Raw genomic sequence first — 13,479 nt, 5'->3', positions numbered from 1 at the left:
GCCAAGTACAATACAGTAAGAAAGTGTATGAGCACATCAATGTTCCCTGCCCCAGAACCCACCACCCCAACTCCAGGATCGAAAAGAGTCTCAAGGTCTCTGCACAATCAAGGGCGCAAGCCTCACGGAAAGGAATGTGTATTCCCTGATCAATTTGAAATGTCCGTTTTTGTATATTAAAGCTGCAGGTGCCCTGCCCTCTTTTAAATCTGGTCACTCTAGTATAGCTCCTGCAGCTTTAACTGTTGTGATGAAGAGGGAATTTTACCAGATTCCTCATATATACAAATAACACCTGCAGAAATTCCCTTTTCTATGTGACTGTTAAAGATACAGGAGCCCGGTCCTCCTTTTCATATGGTCACCCTAGCAAAATGTCTTAGGCCAGTTTTGTGCATGGTTACTAAAAACTATCAAAAAGGGCCCCAAAGAGGGCTTGTCCCATTCTATACAAGTATAATCTTCTAGGGGTAGTTGGTGTGTGTGTGGTGGGGAGGGTTGAGGATGGAGCAAACTCTGCTAAAAAGATAGATACCGTATTTCTTTGATTCTAAGACACATTTCCCCCCCCCCATATAAACATCTCTAAAAATGGGGTGCATCTTAGAATCGCGGGTGCGTTTATTATTTCTTAGAATCAAAGCTTTTTTCTGTTGGTGGTACTGAAATTAGTGTGCGTCTTACAATCGATGGCATCTTAGAATCGAAGAAATACGGTATATCTCTGTCTTGCCTCTTAGGAGAGTTTACTTGCAGCTTTAACTGGCCACGAAGGGGTTAAAGTTTCCTTGAGCGCTTAAGAAAAAGGATGGCTGTTCCTGAAGGAAAATAGTTTCTGTCAAGATACCCGTCCAAGTTACTCAAGAGTTTAAATTCTGCCTGAATATACTAGTGTAGGGTGACCCTATGAAACGGAGGACAGGGCTCCTGTATCTTTAACAGTTGCATAGAAAAGGGAATTTCAGCAGGTGTCATTTGTATGCATGCAGCAACTGGTGAAATTTCCTCTTCGTCACACCAGTTAAAGCTGCAGGAGCTATACTAGAGTGACCAGATCCAAAAGAGGGTAGGGCACCTGCAGCGTTAACTGATGTGATGAAGAGGGAATTTCACCAGGTTCCCCATATAAACAAATGACACCTGCTGAAATTCCCTCTTCATCACAACAGTTAAAGCTGCAGGAGCTATACTAGAGTGACCAGATCCAAAAGAGGGCAGGGCACCTGCAGCTTTAACTGTTGTGATGAAGAGGGAATTTCACCAGGTTCCCCATATAAACAAATGACACCTGCTGAAATTCCTTTTTCTATGCAACTGTTAAAGATACAGGAGCCCTGTCCTCCCTTTCATAGGGTCACCCTAGCCTAGTGCCTCTAGTCTTTAATTAGGGAGAAAGCAGAATGATCCAGCGAGGAAGAGGCCATTTCCGTAAAGGGTTGGCTTTAGCTGAGGTGTCACCTTTTGTCTCCCACAGCTGCCTCTGTGTCCAAATCTGGCCGTTTTAGGAGGGGCTGCGAAGAGCTGGCAGGAAAAGAGCAAAAGGACCCAGGGGAGAGCAGGCAGAGCTGCGCATGTTTGCTGTCACCATGAGGGCTGTAGGATAGGAAAGAGGCATCTCCCAGACAGAGAGAATCCCCAAGGGAGCCAAGCAGGTCACGGAACAGTCCAGGCTCCTTTTTCCTCCCTTTGCCTGGCTGGAACCAGCCCCGGAGCATGGCTTGAGGGCGTTATCGGGCTGGCGGCTCACAAGAGGGGAAAAGCGAGATTGCTGAGCCAAGCCAAGAAGAGGACTGAGCTCCCTCGCGGTGCCGCTGAGCAACTGGTGCCAGCAGGATTTTGGAGCGCTGTGGAGCCCAGCTGTGCCCCAGTTGGGGCTCCTTGCCCGTTATTGATCAGGGGGGGGGGGGGGGCTCGGCCTGAACCTTTGAAAAGGACGGAAGAAGGGAGAATGGAAAAGAAAATATAATGCATCTGTCCCGTCCCCGTCCCCCCCCCCCCCCCGCCATAAAAAAAAAGAACCGACATAGCCAATCGCCTTGCCACAGGCTGTTTGGGTTTCAGCCCAGCTATGGGCGCCCTTCCCTCTCTGGGCAGCCTGCCGAGAGCTGCTCGTTCAGGACTCTGCCACAGATGCCGCTCAGTTGTATCAGCATGGATGCACCGGTGGTGCTAACCCGGGGTGGTCCCTTTCCCCGGGGATGAGAGAGGTGCTGACGGTCGCCCAGAGATTCCGCGTCACTTTCAAGCAGGCAAGGATCCCTGCCTTCCACTCAGCCGGACTGATCTTGGAATAACCCTTCAGCAGCACTGGGAGAGGGACAACGGCAAAGCGGAGGGAGGGAGGTTTGGGCAAGGGGCGAGATGGAAAGTCTTCACCTGTGCTGGATGCTCGCTTTCGTGCATCACGCCCTCGCTGTGACCTGGCTGTAAGTACGCCCCTGTTCCCAAGTTGCCAAACCCTTATAGGGGTTCTTTAGGAAGGGGGCGGGATGTGTGTGAGGGGACTGTGCTTCCTATTCGTGCCTTTCACAGTAAGGTGAGAGGAATGGACTCTGAAATGGGACTTACATTTTGGTATCATGTTCAAATGGTAGTTATGGGCCACCGTCTGTTGGGAAACCTTCCCGTGCCATTTGGAATCTAGACGCCCTGCACAAGAGCACAAAAACTTAGATCTGCCGGTCTCTCACTTTGCTATAATGGCACCCAAAATCTGCTGAGCTGAACACCTGACTTTGCCTCAGCTAAAAAAAGTCTATGGCCGTTTCTACACCTGCCTTGATCATCCCAGGATCATCCCTGTGCATGCAAATGACACACCGGGGATCCCGGGAGCAGGCAGGGACGATCCCTCCATTTTCCTGGGATAATCCGTAGGTGTAGAAAGGGCCTATGTCTGAGTACAGGAGAATCTTGCATTAATTTGGTGGACCTTGAATTTCCCAGAAAGATGTGGGAGGGTGATAATATGGCCGAGGATGCAAGCTTGTTCTCCGAAAGCTGTTCTAAGCACATTTCGAGCTTCATCCTACGTACCTGTTTCCCTCAAATTATCTCCTACAGCGCTAAACTGTCGCTGTTGTTGCTGCTACTGGGCGGCTAGATCCTTTGCACACCAGGAAATGGGTTTAAGGGGGAAATGTAAAAAAATCATTAAAAAATCAACGGATGACCCAATCCGTTTCAAATTTGGTGTGCTTAAAGCTCTCCTTAATATCTATTACTGTGCCAGTTTTGATGTCTTTATCTTTAAAGCTTACGCAGATGTAAGCATTTGTTTAATTTTTCTTCAAATCCTGCTCCTGCGCCCCAGTGGCCGCTCGGAAAACAACAAATGATACGCTCAAAAACTAGTATCAAAATACGGTGAGTCTTTTGCTTTTATAGCGCAAATATAGCAGGATGCATGGGAGTACTTCACAATCCAAGCAGATTATAAGCTGGAAAACTTCTGAGTCCTGTGCATGCAATTCGCAGTGATTGCACAGTATAACGCTGGTGTGATGAAGCTCTTCAGCTCAAATGCTTTTCTCCCTTTGCACAGACACCTGGCCAAGCAGCCGTCCCTTCGAGGTCTTCTGAGGGACCCCAGTGCCTGTGAAAGTCTGAAGGGTTTGTCAGAAGAACAGGTGAGGATATGCCATCGCCAGGTGGAAGCCATGGACATGGTGAAGCGGGGTGCTGAGGTGGCCCTTGAGGAATGCCAACACCAGTTTCGCAATCGCCGCTGGAACTGTTCTACCTTGCAGGGCCTGCAGGTTTTCGGGAAAGTTATTCTGCAAGGTCAGACATCATGAATAAGGCAGATAGAGAAAGGGCGTGATAGAAAACCTGTCTTCTATCAGTGTCTCCTCTCCAAAACCAAATACTCTTAAAATCAGCCCAGTTCCTCTACCTTGGCTGTGGAATGCCCTTCCCTTGGAGACCCGACTGGTGCCTCCACTGGCTTTGTTCCAGTGGCAAGTTAATATGCAGCTTTTTATTAGGGTGACCACGACAGACGTCAAGAGCCAGATAAGTGGGGGTGGGGGGCTTACCTGGCTCTGCTGTCCACCGCCACTGTGGTCCATGTGGCGGCAGACAGCGGAGCCAGGTAAGGGGGGAAGGGGGCTTATTCAGCCCCCATTTCGGCCCCTTTTCCCGACTTACCTGCCTCCACCGTCCACCGCGTAGGCAAGTAAGTGGGGAAAGGGTGGCAAAATGGGAGCCAATCTATTGATCTGGACCTCCGGATCTCGCTCTGGATCCGGATCGGATCGGGGGAGGTTCGGATCGACCTGGATCGGGTTCCAAAGTGGTTCGGGTAGGGGGTGCACAGCCCTAGTCTATACCATTTCAATCTATTCCATGACTCAGTGATGCTCTTATGTCTGACAGTGAGAAGGAACTGATGAAATTTGCAGGGTTGGGGGCTCCTTTTATAAGGCAATAGTAAAATGCCTAATTGATTATGACAGGTAGGTTTTACATTGCAAGGACCCATTGAGGTATGTGTGCACACTGCATCTCTGTGGGGGTCTACCCAATGCCAGGGGCGGAAGGTACATCTTGCCTTCACGGCAGCAGCATTCCCAAATGTGATGCTTTACTTTTCTGCATAGGAGTGAATGGCAACAATTCACCTCCACCGGAGAACGTAAAAAGGTGCAGCTTAGGGACACTGGCGTTGGGGTGGGCAGGTCAACAGGCTCCGTGCCCCCTTGTGACCCCAGTCATTGAGAATTAAATCTCCCCTTTCATCTGCACTTTCACCGGCACGGAACCCTTCTTGGGTTCTATTTCTTGGTCGCACTAGTGTGACAGAATCCTGCGAACCTCATGGTTTCATATACATACACATTCTTTGGTGCAGGCACACGAGAATCAGCCTTTCTTCATGCTATCTCTTCAGCCGGTATTGCTTTTGCTGTGACCCGAGCCTGCAGCCATGGTGAACTTGGAAAGTGTGGGTGTGATCGCAAGGTCAGAGGAGTCAGCCCTGAAGGTAACGGGGGTGGCGGGTGGGGTGGGGTGGGGTGAAGCTGAATGGAACTAGCAGTCTTGCAGTGGTCAGAAGAGAAGAGCATCAGTAATATGAGCAGGAGAAACTGTCGGGCTAGGAACGAGATCCTCCTGATGTTGCTTGCCATTTGGAAATGTAAGAGGAGCAGCAGCAGCAGGGGGGTGGGGGAGCGGCAGGGGGGGGTGGAGTTTGGCTCTTACTTTTGCCCTGATGCTCCTAACCGACATCCGTTTAGATAGACACCTTGAATTTTTCTTGGGCTTAAAGATTAATTTCTACAGAAGCATAGAAACCCACATAAACCACATAATCTCATTCACCAAGCTTTTGACCCATTTTTAAAACCAAGTTTCCAGCCATTTGGGTTGCAAAAATCTATATATATATAAAGCTTAGGTATGTTTCCATAAAGGCTTCAGCTGATACAGGTTGCTAAGCAACAGTAACGTGTAATGTCAGCTGATACAGGTTGCTAAGCCCCTCGCCCGACTCCTCTGGGCTTTCCAAGGTAATCCTATCCCCCTTTCTGCCTCTTCGCTCCCCCCCCCCCACGAAGAGGGCAGTGCCACGGTCCGGAGCATGAGCGAAGCACGGCTGGGGCCCTTGGTGGCCGAGTGGGAGGCCGCTCGCCTGCTGCGAGCCCAGGCCCCAGCCTAACCTCATGCGAGCTAGGTGGATGGCCCAAGGCTGACAGGAACCCCGGGGAGAGGGGGACACCTGCTCCCCCTCCTCCCGACCTCCCTGCCCCCCAGGTCTGCCAGACGGCACTGTATCAGAGGCCTCCAAGCAGCCCGCGCCCCCACGATGATATTTAATTAATAAACTTTAAGATATGCTACAACAGCGTATGTTACGCTGGGTACAGCTAGTATAGGGTGACCCTATGAAAAGGGGGACAGGGCTCCTGTATCTTTAACAGTTGTATTGAAAAGGAAATTTCAGCAGTTGTCATTTGTATATATGGGGAACCTGGTGAAATTTCCTCTTCATCACAACAGCAGGTGCCCTGCCCTCTTTTAAATCTCTTTTAAAAGCTGCAGGTGCCCTGCCCTCTTTTAAATCTGGTCACTCTAGTATAGCTCCTGCAGCTTTAAATGCGGTGGTGAAGAGGGATTTTCACCAGGTTCTCCATATATACAAATGACACCTGCTGAAATCCCCTTTTCAATACAACTGTTAAAGATACAGGAGCCCTGTCCTCCTTTTCATAGGGTCACCCTACGCTAGTATAATTTAAAGTGCGTAGGGAATGCCAAGTCAAACCCCAGAATTCAGTGGGCAGGGGGTTGAGCCTTCAGTGCTATGTGTTGCAGGCTTCTGAGCAGCCTTCTCCATTACTACAAAAATACCTCACAGAATAAATTGTGCAGAATGGTAAAATTGTCAAATATATTTTGCAAAATAAAAAACGCAGGATGCAGTTTTTCTTGTTGCAGAATGTATTTATTTGTTTTTTAAGCACTGAGTATACCCAGCCGTGTCCCTCTTCCTTCCCAAACCAACAGGTTTCCAGTGGTCCGGCTGCTCTGACAACTTGTCCTATGGCATTGCCTTCTCCCAGGCCTTTGTGGACACCCCAGAGCGGAGTCGTGGAGCCTTCTCCAGCCGAGCGCTAATGAACTTGCACAATAATGAAGCAGGGAGAAAGGTAAGGAGGTTAATGGCAGTTGCAAAGCAGGGATCCACTCATGAGCAATTCTAGGCTCTCTTCTAGGCCGGGGTTTCTTCACAGTGCAGACGAAATCAACTTGGAACACCCCCTGGCTAATAAGGGGATGTCTATACGGGTTATAATCTCCTTAGGGTGTGTGAATATATTTAGATAGACAGATGGATGGATGGATGGATGGTAGGGAGAACATGGGCTTTTCTATACAAGGCATTTCTTGTGCACTCGTCATTCCCTGCTCATGGTTGTTTATGGGTTCTTTAGATGATGTCATGGTCCTCCAGTTTTGGCTCTGTGTCTAACTAGCACTTTCAGCTAGTTTTTTTTTAAAGCAGAAAAATGTGTCATTTAATTGTGAAAGTGAAAGAAAGCGCAATTGCCTTTTGTGTAATTGCACCATTCTGTTATACCACAGCGCCACCTAAAGGTTATGTACATGCAATGCCGCACAGTGGTGTGTGGGCGCTGGTGCATGGGCGCAGTGGCTCCTTCCGGCAAATCCCGCATTTGTGCTCCTCACTGTGCGGATAGCGGGAAGGAATACAGGTGTGGGGGACCCAGGGCTCGCAGAGCCATTGCGCCACCGTCAAGACCCAGCCTTGGCCACAGTAGCGTCTCCTGCCACTGATAGCACATGCAATGGAACAATATGTGGGTTATCTCACCTGTGTTTCTTTTAAAAATGAAAACAGCCCCCGCTGAAAATCTCTGAGGCTCAAGTCTATGGAATTCACTGCCACCATTTTAAATAAAGTTCCCAATGAGACCTCACCCTTTGGAAATGCTGCCTCAATTATAAAACCTTTAACCACTGCACACCAAAATAAACCCTTTAGACCTAAAACCAAGAAACTAACCAAAACCCTCCAGTAGCCTGATTTGTATAGCATAGGCGTGGGACTGACACCACCGCTAGAGACAACCTTCCAGAACGAACGAAAATTAAGATGTTTATGAAAGGGAATGATTTGCAAAAGGGAATAAAATGTCACCCTTCAAATAATAGGTTGAGATTGCAGGAAGGTTCTTGAATTAAATGTGCTTGAGTGCCATTCCTAATAGGGAAGAAGGCGTCTTCCCCGCTAAATAAGATCTCAGTAGCGTTTCCTTCAGCCCATCTTTCCCTAATCTCCAGCCTAACCAATTCCTCACGCAGGGAGCTGCCTAACACCGAGTCAGACCATTGGTCTACCTTGCCTAGTATTGTCAACCCAGCCTGGCGGCGGCCACCTCGCCGTGCTCCTAGGCAGGGGTCCCTGCCCCCAACACCAGCAGTGGGTGGGCAAGCAGAGCGCGACCCGGTGCCCCACCCAATCTGCTCTCTGAGCCAAGGGCTGGCCATGGCAGGTGCCTCCTCCCGGTGGCCTTTGGCCCCCCGACCGAGGCCAGAGGCCAGTGCGTGCTTCCCTTCGGCACTGCAGCTCCAGGGCTGAGAAACCGTAGGTGTGTCACATTACTATGCGAGCCCCAATTGCCCCTGTCCTTGCTGAGTCAGAGCGCTGCACTGCATGTGCTGACAAACGTCATCGATACGCTGGAGCCTTTCTTGAAATCTTTGGTGCTGAAGTGTAGCATGGCCAAGAGAAGGACTTTGTGCATCAGACGGAGAGGGCTGGAGCCTACCGAAGACGATGCCGTAGTAATTGTGTTCGTACTGCAGCAATCTTTGCTCTTTGTTTTCCAGGCCATCCTGTCCCAAATGAAGGTGGAGTGCAAGTGTCACGGGGTGTCGGGGTCCTGTGAGGTCCGCACATGCTGGAAGGTCATGCCCCCGTTCCACAAAGTGGGCAGCATCCTGAAGGAAAAATTTGAAGGGGCCACGGAAGTGCACCTGGAACGTGTAGGGTCCCAAAAGCTGCTGGTCCCGAAGAGTTCCCGCTTCAAGCCCTATGCCACTCACGACTTAGTCTACTTGGTGGCCAGTCCGGACTTCTGCAACCGGGACCCGCGTGGAGGGGTCTTGGGCACCTCGGGGCGCCAGTGCAACAGGACTTCCCCTGCCGCGGGGGGCTGTGAGCTGCTGTGCTGCGGGCGCGGCTTCCGCACCGCTCAGGCGAAAGTCGTGGAGCGGTGCAGCTGTACGTTCCGCTGGTGCTGCTCTGTCAAGTGCAGGCAATGCCAGCATCTGGTGGAAGTGCATCGCTGCCGGTAGGAGGGAGGGAGGGAGGGAGGGAGAGCTTGGGGTGGGGGGACAGCAAGTGGACAGGGCTCAAGTGAGCCACAGGAAGGCGAGGCAAGAGCCTGCTTTGCCAGAGTCCCTGAGGAGGCCGAGCACTTCAGAGGCCCAGCTCATGGCAGCAACGTCTTTCGGGCAGACGCGGCAGCAATCCACCGGCTAAACGTTGCTCTGCTTCGTGAGGCATTGTAGTCTGGGGCGTGGGGCAGGCAGGCAGCGCAGCTCTTTGCGTACTGTAATAAAATGCGAATGCACTGGTGCATGCAGCATCACTTGACTTCACTGACTTCATGAATTCAAGAATGTGAGAATTTCAGCGTGAGAAACCTAACCTCTCATATTTTCAAGGCGGCGGCACATAAACCTTTAAACCCCTTTCCGTATGTGGAACAAACCCGGTTCTGGATGGGATTGCACTCACCCTGAAGGAGCAGGTTCGTAGCTTGGGGTGCTTTTAGATCCATCATTGTCACTTGAGGCTCAGGTGGCCTCGGTGGCACGGAGTGCTTTCTACCAACTTCGGTTGGTGGCCCAGCTACGCCCCTATCTGAACAGGGATAACCTGGCTTCGGTTGTCCATGCTCTGTTAACCTCCAAGTTAGATTACTGCAATGCACTCTACGTAGGGCTGCCTTTGAAGACGGTTCGGAAGCTGCAGCGGCCAGATTGATTTCGGGAACCAGAAGGTTCGACCATATAACACCTGCTCTGGTCCGCTTGCACTGGCTGCCTGTATGTTTCCGAGCCCAATTCAAGGTGCTGGTTTTGACCTATAAAGACTCACACGGCTTGGGACCACAATACCTGACGGAACGCCTCTCCCGACGTGAATATACCCGGTCACTACGTTCAACATCTAAGGTCCTCCTCCGGGTGCCTACTCCGAGAGAGGCTCGGAGTGTGGCAATGAGGGACGGGGCCTTTTTGGTGGTGGCCCCCAGACTGTGGAGTGATCTCCCTGATGAGGCTCGCCTGGCACCGACGCTGCTATCTTTCTGACGCCAGGTTAAGACTTTCCTCTTTGCCCAGGCATATGGCGGCACATCTTAATCACCCAGATGTTTAGTTTTTTTTAACGGTTTTTTAATGCTTTATGTGTGTATGTTCCATGTTTTAGAATTTTACATTTTGTATACTCGTTTTAATCTTAATTTTAGAATTTCTGGAAACCGCCCAGAGAGCTTTGGCTATGGGAGCGGTATATAAGTACAATAAATAAATAAATTTCCCCCACCTTTGCAACACATTCAGCAGCGGTATTCATCAGAGATTTGAACACTGATCGCAGATGTCGGTCTTGCTCCTTTCTTTAGGTGGACCATCCCATCTTTCCATTATTATTTTTTAAAAAGCAGCTGTTTATCATTTAAATATATGACCATAGCTTTATTTGTGTTATTTATGTATGAAAGGGAAATCACTTTAAAAAGAGCTCCAAACCTGCTCGGGTCATGGGTGAGCAGAGGAGGGGGTGGTGGTGGTGTTTTGACGTTGCAGGGGTCACCCTATCTGTGTTATGCACAGCAGCCAATTTCTTCTGCAAATGGGAAGAACTGGTTTTCTCTTCAGATTGACCCCAGATAGTTCATTGTACGTTTCATACAACATGGTGAGGGCACTACCCCAGCACCTCATCTGCATGCCTCTTAGGTACACCGACAGAAGCCATGCCATTCATTCACACAGGCGGTGGCAGAACAGGCTATCAGCTTCATCACACCAGCGTTGTACTGCGCAATCACTGCGAATTGCGTGCAGAGGACTCCGAAGTTTTCCAGTTTATGATCTGCTTGACTGTGAAGCGCCGCCATGCATCCCGCTCTGATTGTGCTTCGTAGCCAAAAGAAGCGACGCATTTTGTACCCCTTTAAGAGCGAATCTTTTGTTGTTCTCCGAGTGGCCACTGGGGGCGCAGGAGGATGACAAGAGCAGAGTCGCCCAGCCGCCTCCCTCTGCAGCTCCCAAGCGAGTGCCGCGCGGAGCCTTCCGTACTGAAAAGTAAGCGTTCTGGCACTCAGGAAGGCGCTTACTTTCGAGTAAAGGTGCTAACAGCTTGATCCTACCCCTTGCCAGTCACAGAAATAGTAAGCTCTTTTCAAGTTGCATTTGCTAGTGTGTGGTGTGTGTGCTTACTCTTGAGTAAAAACGCACACAGAAAAAGCAGAGAGGCCCTGAAGGAGCGCCTCTCTCTTGTCACCCCCACCCTCCCTGTAAAAAGATCATCTAGCTGGCACAAAGTTTCCTTCCTCTCCCTCCACAGGTGGTGTGATGGGGCTAACAACAACTACAGCTTTCATATACTATGGGATAATTCGAGGGAAATGGCTAGGTGTGATGAAGGCCTCTAGCATGGTTGTCAAACAAGGCCATGAGATCTGAGTCCATCCGTAGCTCAATCATGTTCCAGAACAAGCACCAGTGAATGTAGAAACTATTAATCAGTGAGAAATCTGCATGGCTTTGATCATGTTGTGAATTAAAGAACAGGCATGGCAGGGATGGGATGGGATGGGTCGCCTTCGGCTCATGGAAGTTCTCCAGCGGCCAGTGGAGGCTTGGGCTCCTTCCACAGGTCCCCTCCTCCTCCAACTCCGGCAGCTGGACAACCATCGTGTCAGGGATGCTTTAGGGTGGATTCCTGCATTGAGCAGGGGGTTGGACTTGATGGCCTTGTAGGCCCCTTCCAACTCTGGTATTCTATGATTCTAGGTTACCAGGGGCATGGGGAGGAGGAGGGGAGAAAAATCCCTACCGTTATCTCCAATTGGGAGAGTGAGCAGTATGGCAAGGGAAGCCTCGTTTCATCTCCGATCACGGATTGGAGATAGCGAGGGGGGGGGATTCTCCTCTCTTAGCACTCACCAATTGGGAGGGTGAGTGGCATGCTAAGGGCTTCCCTAGCCAAGGTGCTGGGGGGTGGAGCGAGGAGGCCTTAGTGCCTCTGTGCTTACCCCAGCTGGGGAAACCACATGGGCGCAAATGCCAGGAGTGAAACCAAAGGAAACTGAGGGCTCCATCACACCTACTCCCCCTCCCCGACTTGCCTCTGCATTTTTTACCTCCGTTTCGTAAGTGCTACAAGCGCCCCTCCTTTTCACAATCATAGCTATACCGGTGAACTCTCTTTTCACTTGTTTGCTCTCCCGATGCTATTGTGCCTGCTCCACCCAGCCCCTTCTTCTTCCCCTCCCAGTTCATTGGTTCTTGTCATCGATGGACATTATGATTGATGTGGCAGGCTTCCCCCCTCGCTCATCGGAGCTTCTATGGGAATTAACCAAAATGCTTACAGCTGTCTCATTTTTAAAGTGATGAAACTTGGCATGGTGATAGCTCTTGAAGAGGGCTTTAGCCATGCCAAGTTTGAATCAGATCAGTTCGTGCCTTGATTTTTAGGAATTTTTAAAATGGAAATTAACCAAAATGCTTACATCTGCATAATTTTTAAAGATAAAGAGGTGAAACTTGGCACAGTGATAGGTCTTAACGAGGGCTTTAGCCAAGCCAAGTTTGAATCACATTGGTTCATCCCTTGATTTTTTAGGATTTTTTTAAAAAAATTACCCCCTTAAACCATTTTCTGATAGTCCACCAATGTGAAAGTCCACCAATGCGAAAGTCCACCTATTTGCATTTGTGGAGGATCTATTTTCCTTTACTTTAAAAATGTGAAGCTCTGCATCTCCAGTTTATAAAATAGAGATCTGCTGATTCCCATTGATTTCAACTGCATTTACATCCAAGTCATACTAAAATCTGATGCATGCTTATCTTTGAGTAAACCCCATTGAACAGAGAGAGACTTACTTCTGAGTAAACAGAAGACCTCAGAAGTAAGCATAGGGTTTCAGAGCACTTCTTTCCAGTTTTCTGTTTTAGACTTTAAAAAACAACTTCTGAGTGACCACACTATTAAAAATCAGTTCTACAAGTCTCTCTCTGTTCAATGGGGTTTACTCAAAGGTAAGCATGCATCAGATTTTAGTACGATTGGGATATAATGCAGTTGAAATCAATGGAATTTACTCTTGAGTAAGGGAGCCAGCAGATATCTATTTTATGAACTGGACAAAGGAAAAAGCGAGAGGACAGCACTACACAGAGTCTTAAGGTTGCATTAAATTAAAAAATTAAAAAATCCTAAAAAATCAAGGGATGAACCAATCTGATTCAAACCTGGCAAGCCTAAAGCTCTACTTAGGAGCTCTCAAGGTCTGAAGTTTTATCTCTTTAGCTTTAAAAATGAGGATGTTGCAGGCAAGGAAGGTGGGCTTGGAGCAGTAAAAAGTCTATTCACTCGAATGCTGGAGGAGAACCGCCCCGCCTTCCCCTTTCATCAGTAAGACTCTATTCAAAGTACACACACCCAACAAAGGAAAAAGCGAGAGGACAGCATTAAACAGGCTTAAGGGCGCATTAAATCCGCTTGGGGAAAATAATCCAGACTTTCCCTGTTCTAGGACAAGATGGAAAAGGCTGGGGAAGAGGTGGGGCGTCTGCAGGACAGGCACGGTGTCATATGAGTCCCATGCTGCAAAACTGCATTAAATCGCTAGTGTGATGGAGCCCTGAGATGGCTCCATGTCCTCCCCAGTGGGACAAACAGCGAAGGGGACTGAGCCTACTTGTCTT

General features: G+C 49.4%; 1 protein-coding gene across 1 annotated transcript; it reads left to right on the top strand.

Annotated features, from left to right (window-relative positions):
* The first annotated feature begins 3,503 nt into the window (after positions 1–3,503).
* On the top strand, positions 3,504–8,823 carry LOC134400138 (protein Wnt-4-like). The gene is made up of 4 exons (XM_063128426.1): positions 3,504–3,783; positions 4,853–4,984; positions 6,508–6,650; positions 8,356–8,823. Exons 1-4 carry the CDS (start codon positions 3,504–3,506, stop codon positions 8,821–8,823), a joined length of 1,023 nt encoding a protein of 340 aa, XP_062984496.1.
* The last annotated feature ends 4,656 nt before the right edge of the window (positions 8,824–13,479 follow it).

The sequence above is a fragment of the Elgaria multicarinata genome, chromosome 6, assembly GCF_023053635.1.
Source record: "Elgaria multicarinata webbii isolate HBS135686 ecotype San Diego chromosome 6, rElgMul1.1.pri, whole genome shotgun sequence".
Taxonomy (NCBI): Eukaryota; Metazoa; Chordata; class Lepidosauria; order Squamata; family Anguidae; genus Elgaria; species Elgaria multicarinata.
This window is presented reverse-complemented; position numbering and strand designations above follow the sequence as displayed.

Bases quoted from the DNA above. Each gene is read 5' to 3' on its own strand.
- LOC134400138 (XM_063128426.1), top strand. From the start codon at position 3,504: ATGAAGCTCTTCAGCTCAAATGCTTTTCTCCCTTTGCACAGACACCTG. The intron at 3,784-4,852 runs GTCAGACATCAT...TCTTTGGTGCAG, and splicing joins CGGGAAAGTTATTCTGCAAG to GCACACGAGAATCAGCCTTT. The intron at 6,651-8,355 runs GTAAGGAGGTTA...TTTGTTTTCCAG, and splicing joins ATAATGAAGCAGGGAGAAAG to GCCATCCTGTCCCAAATGAA.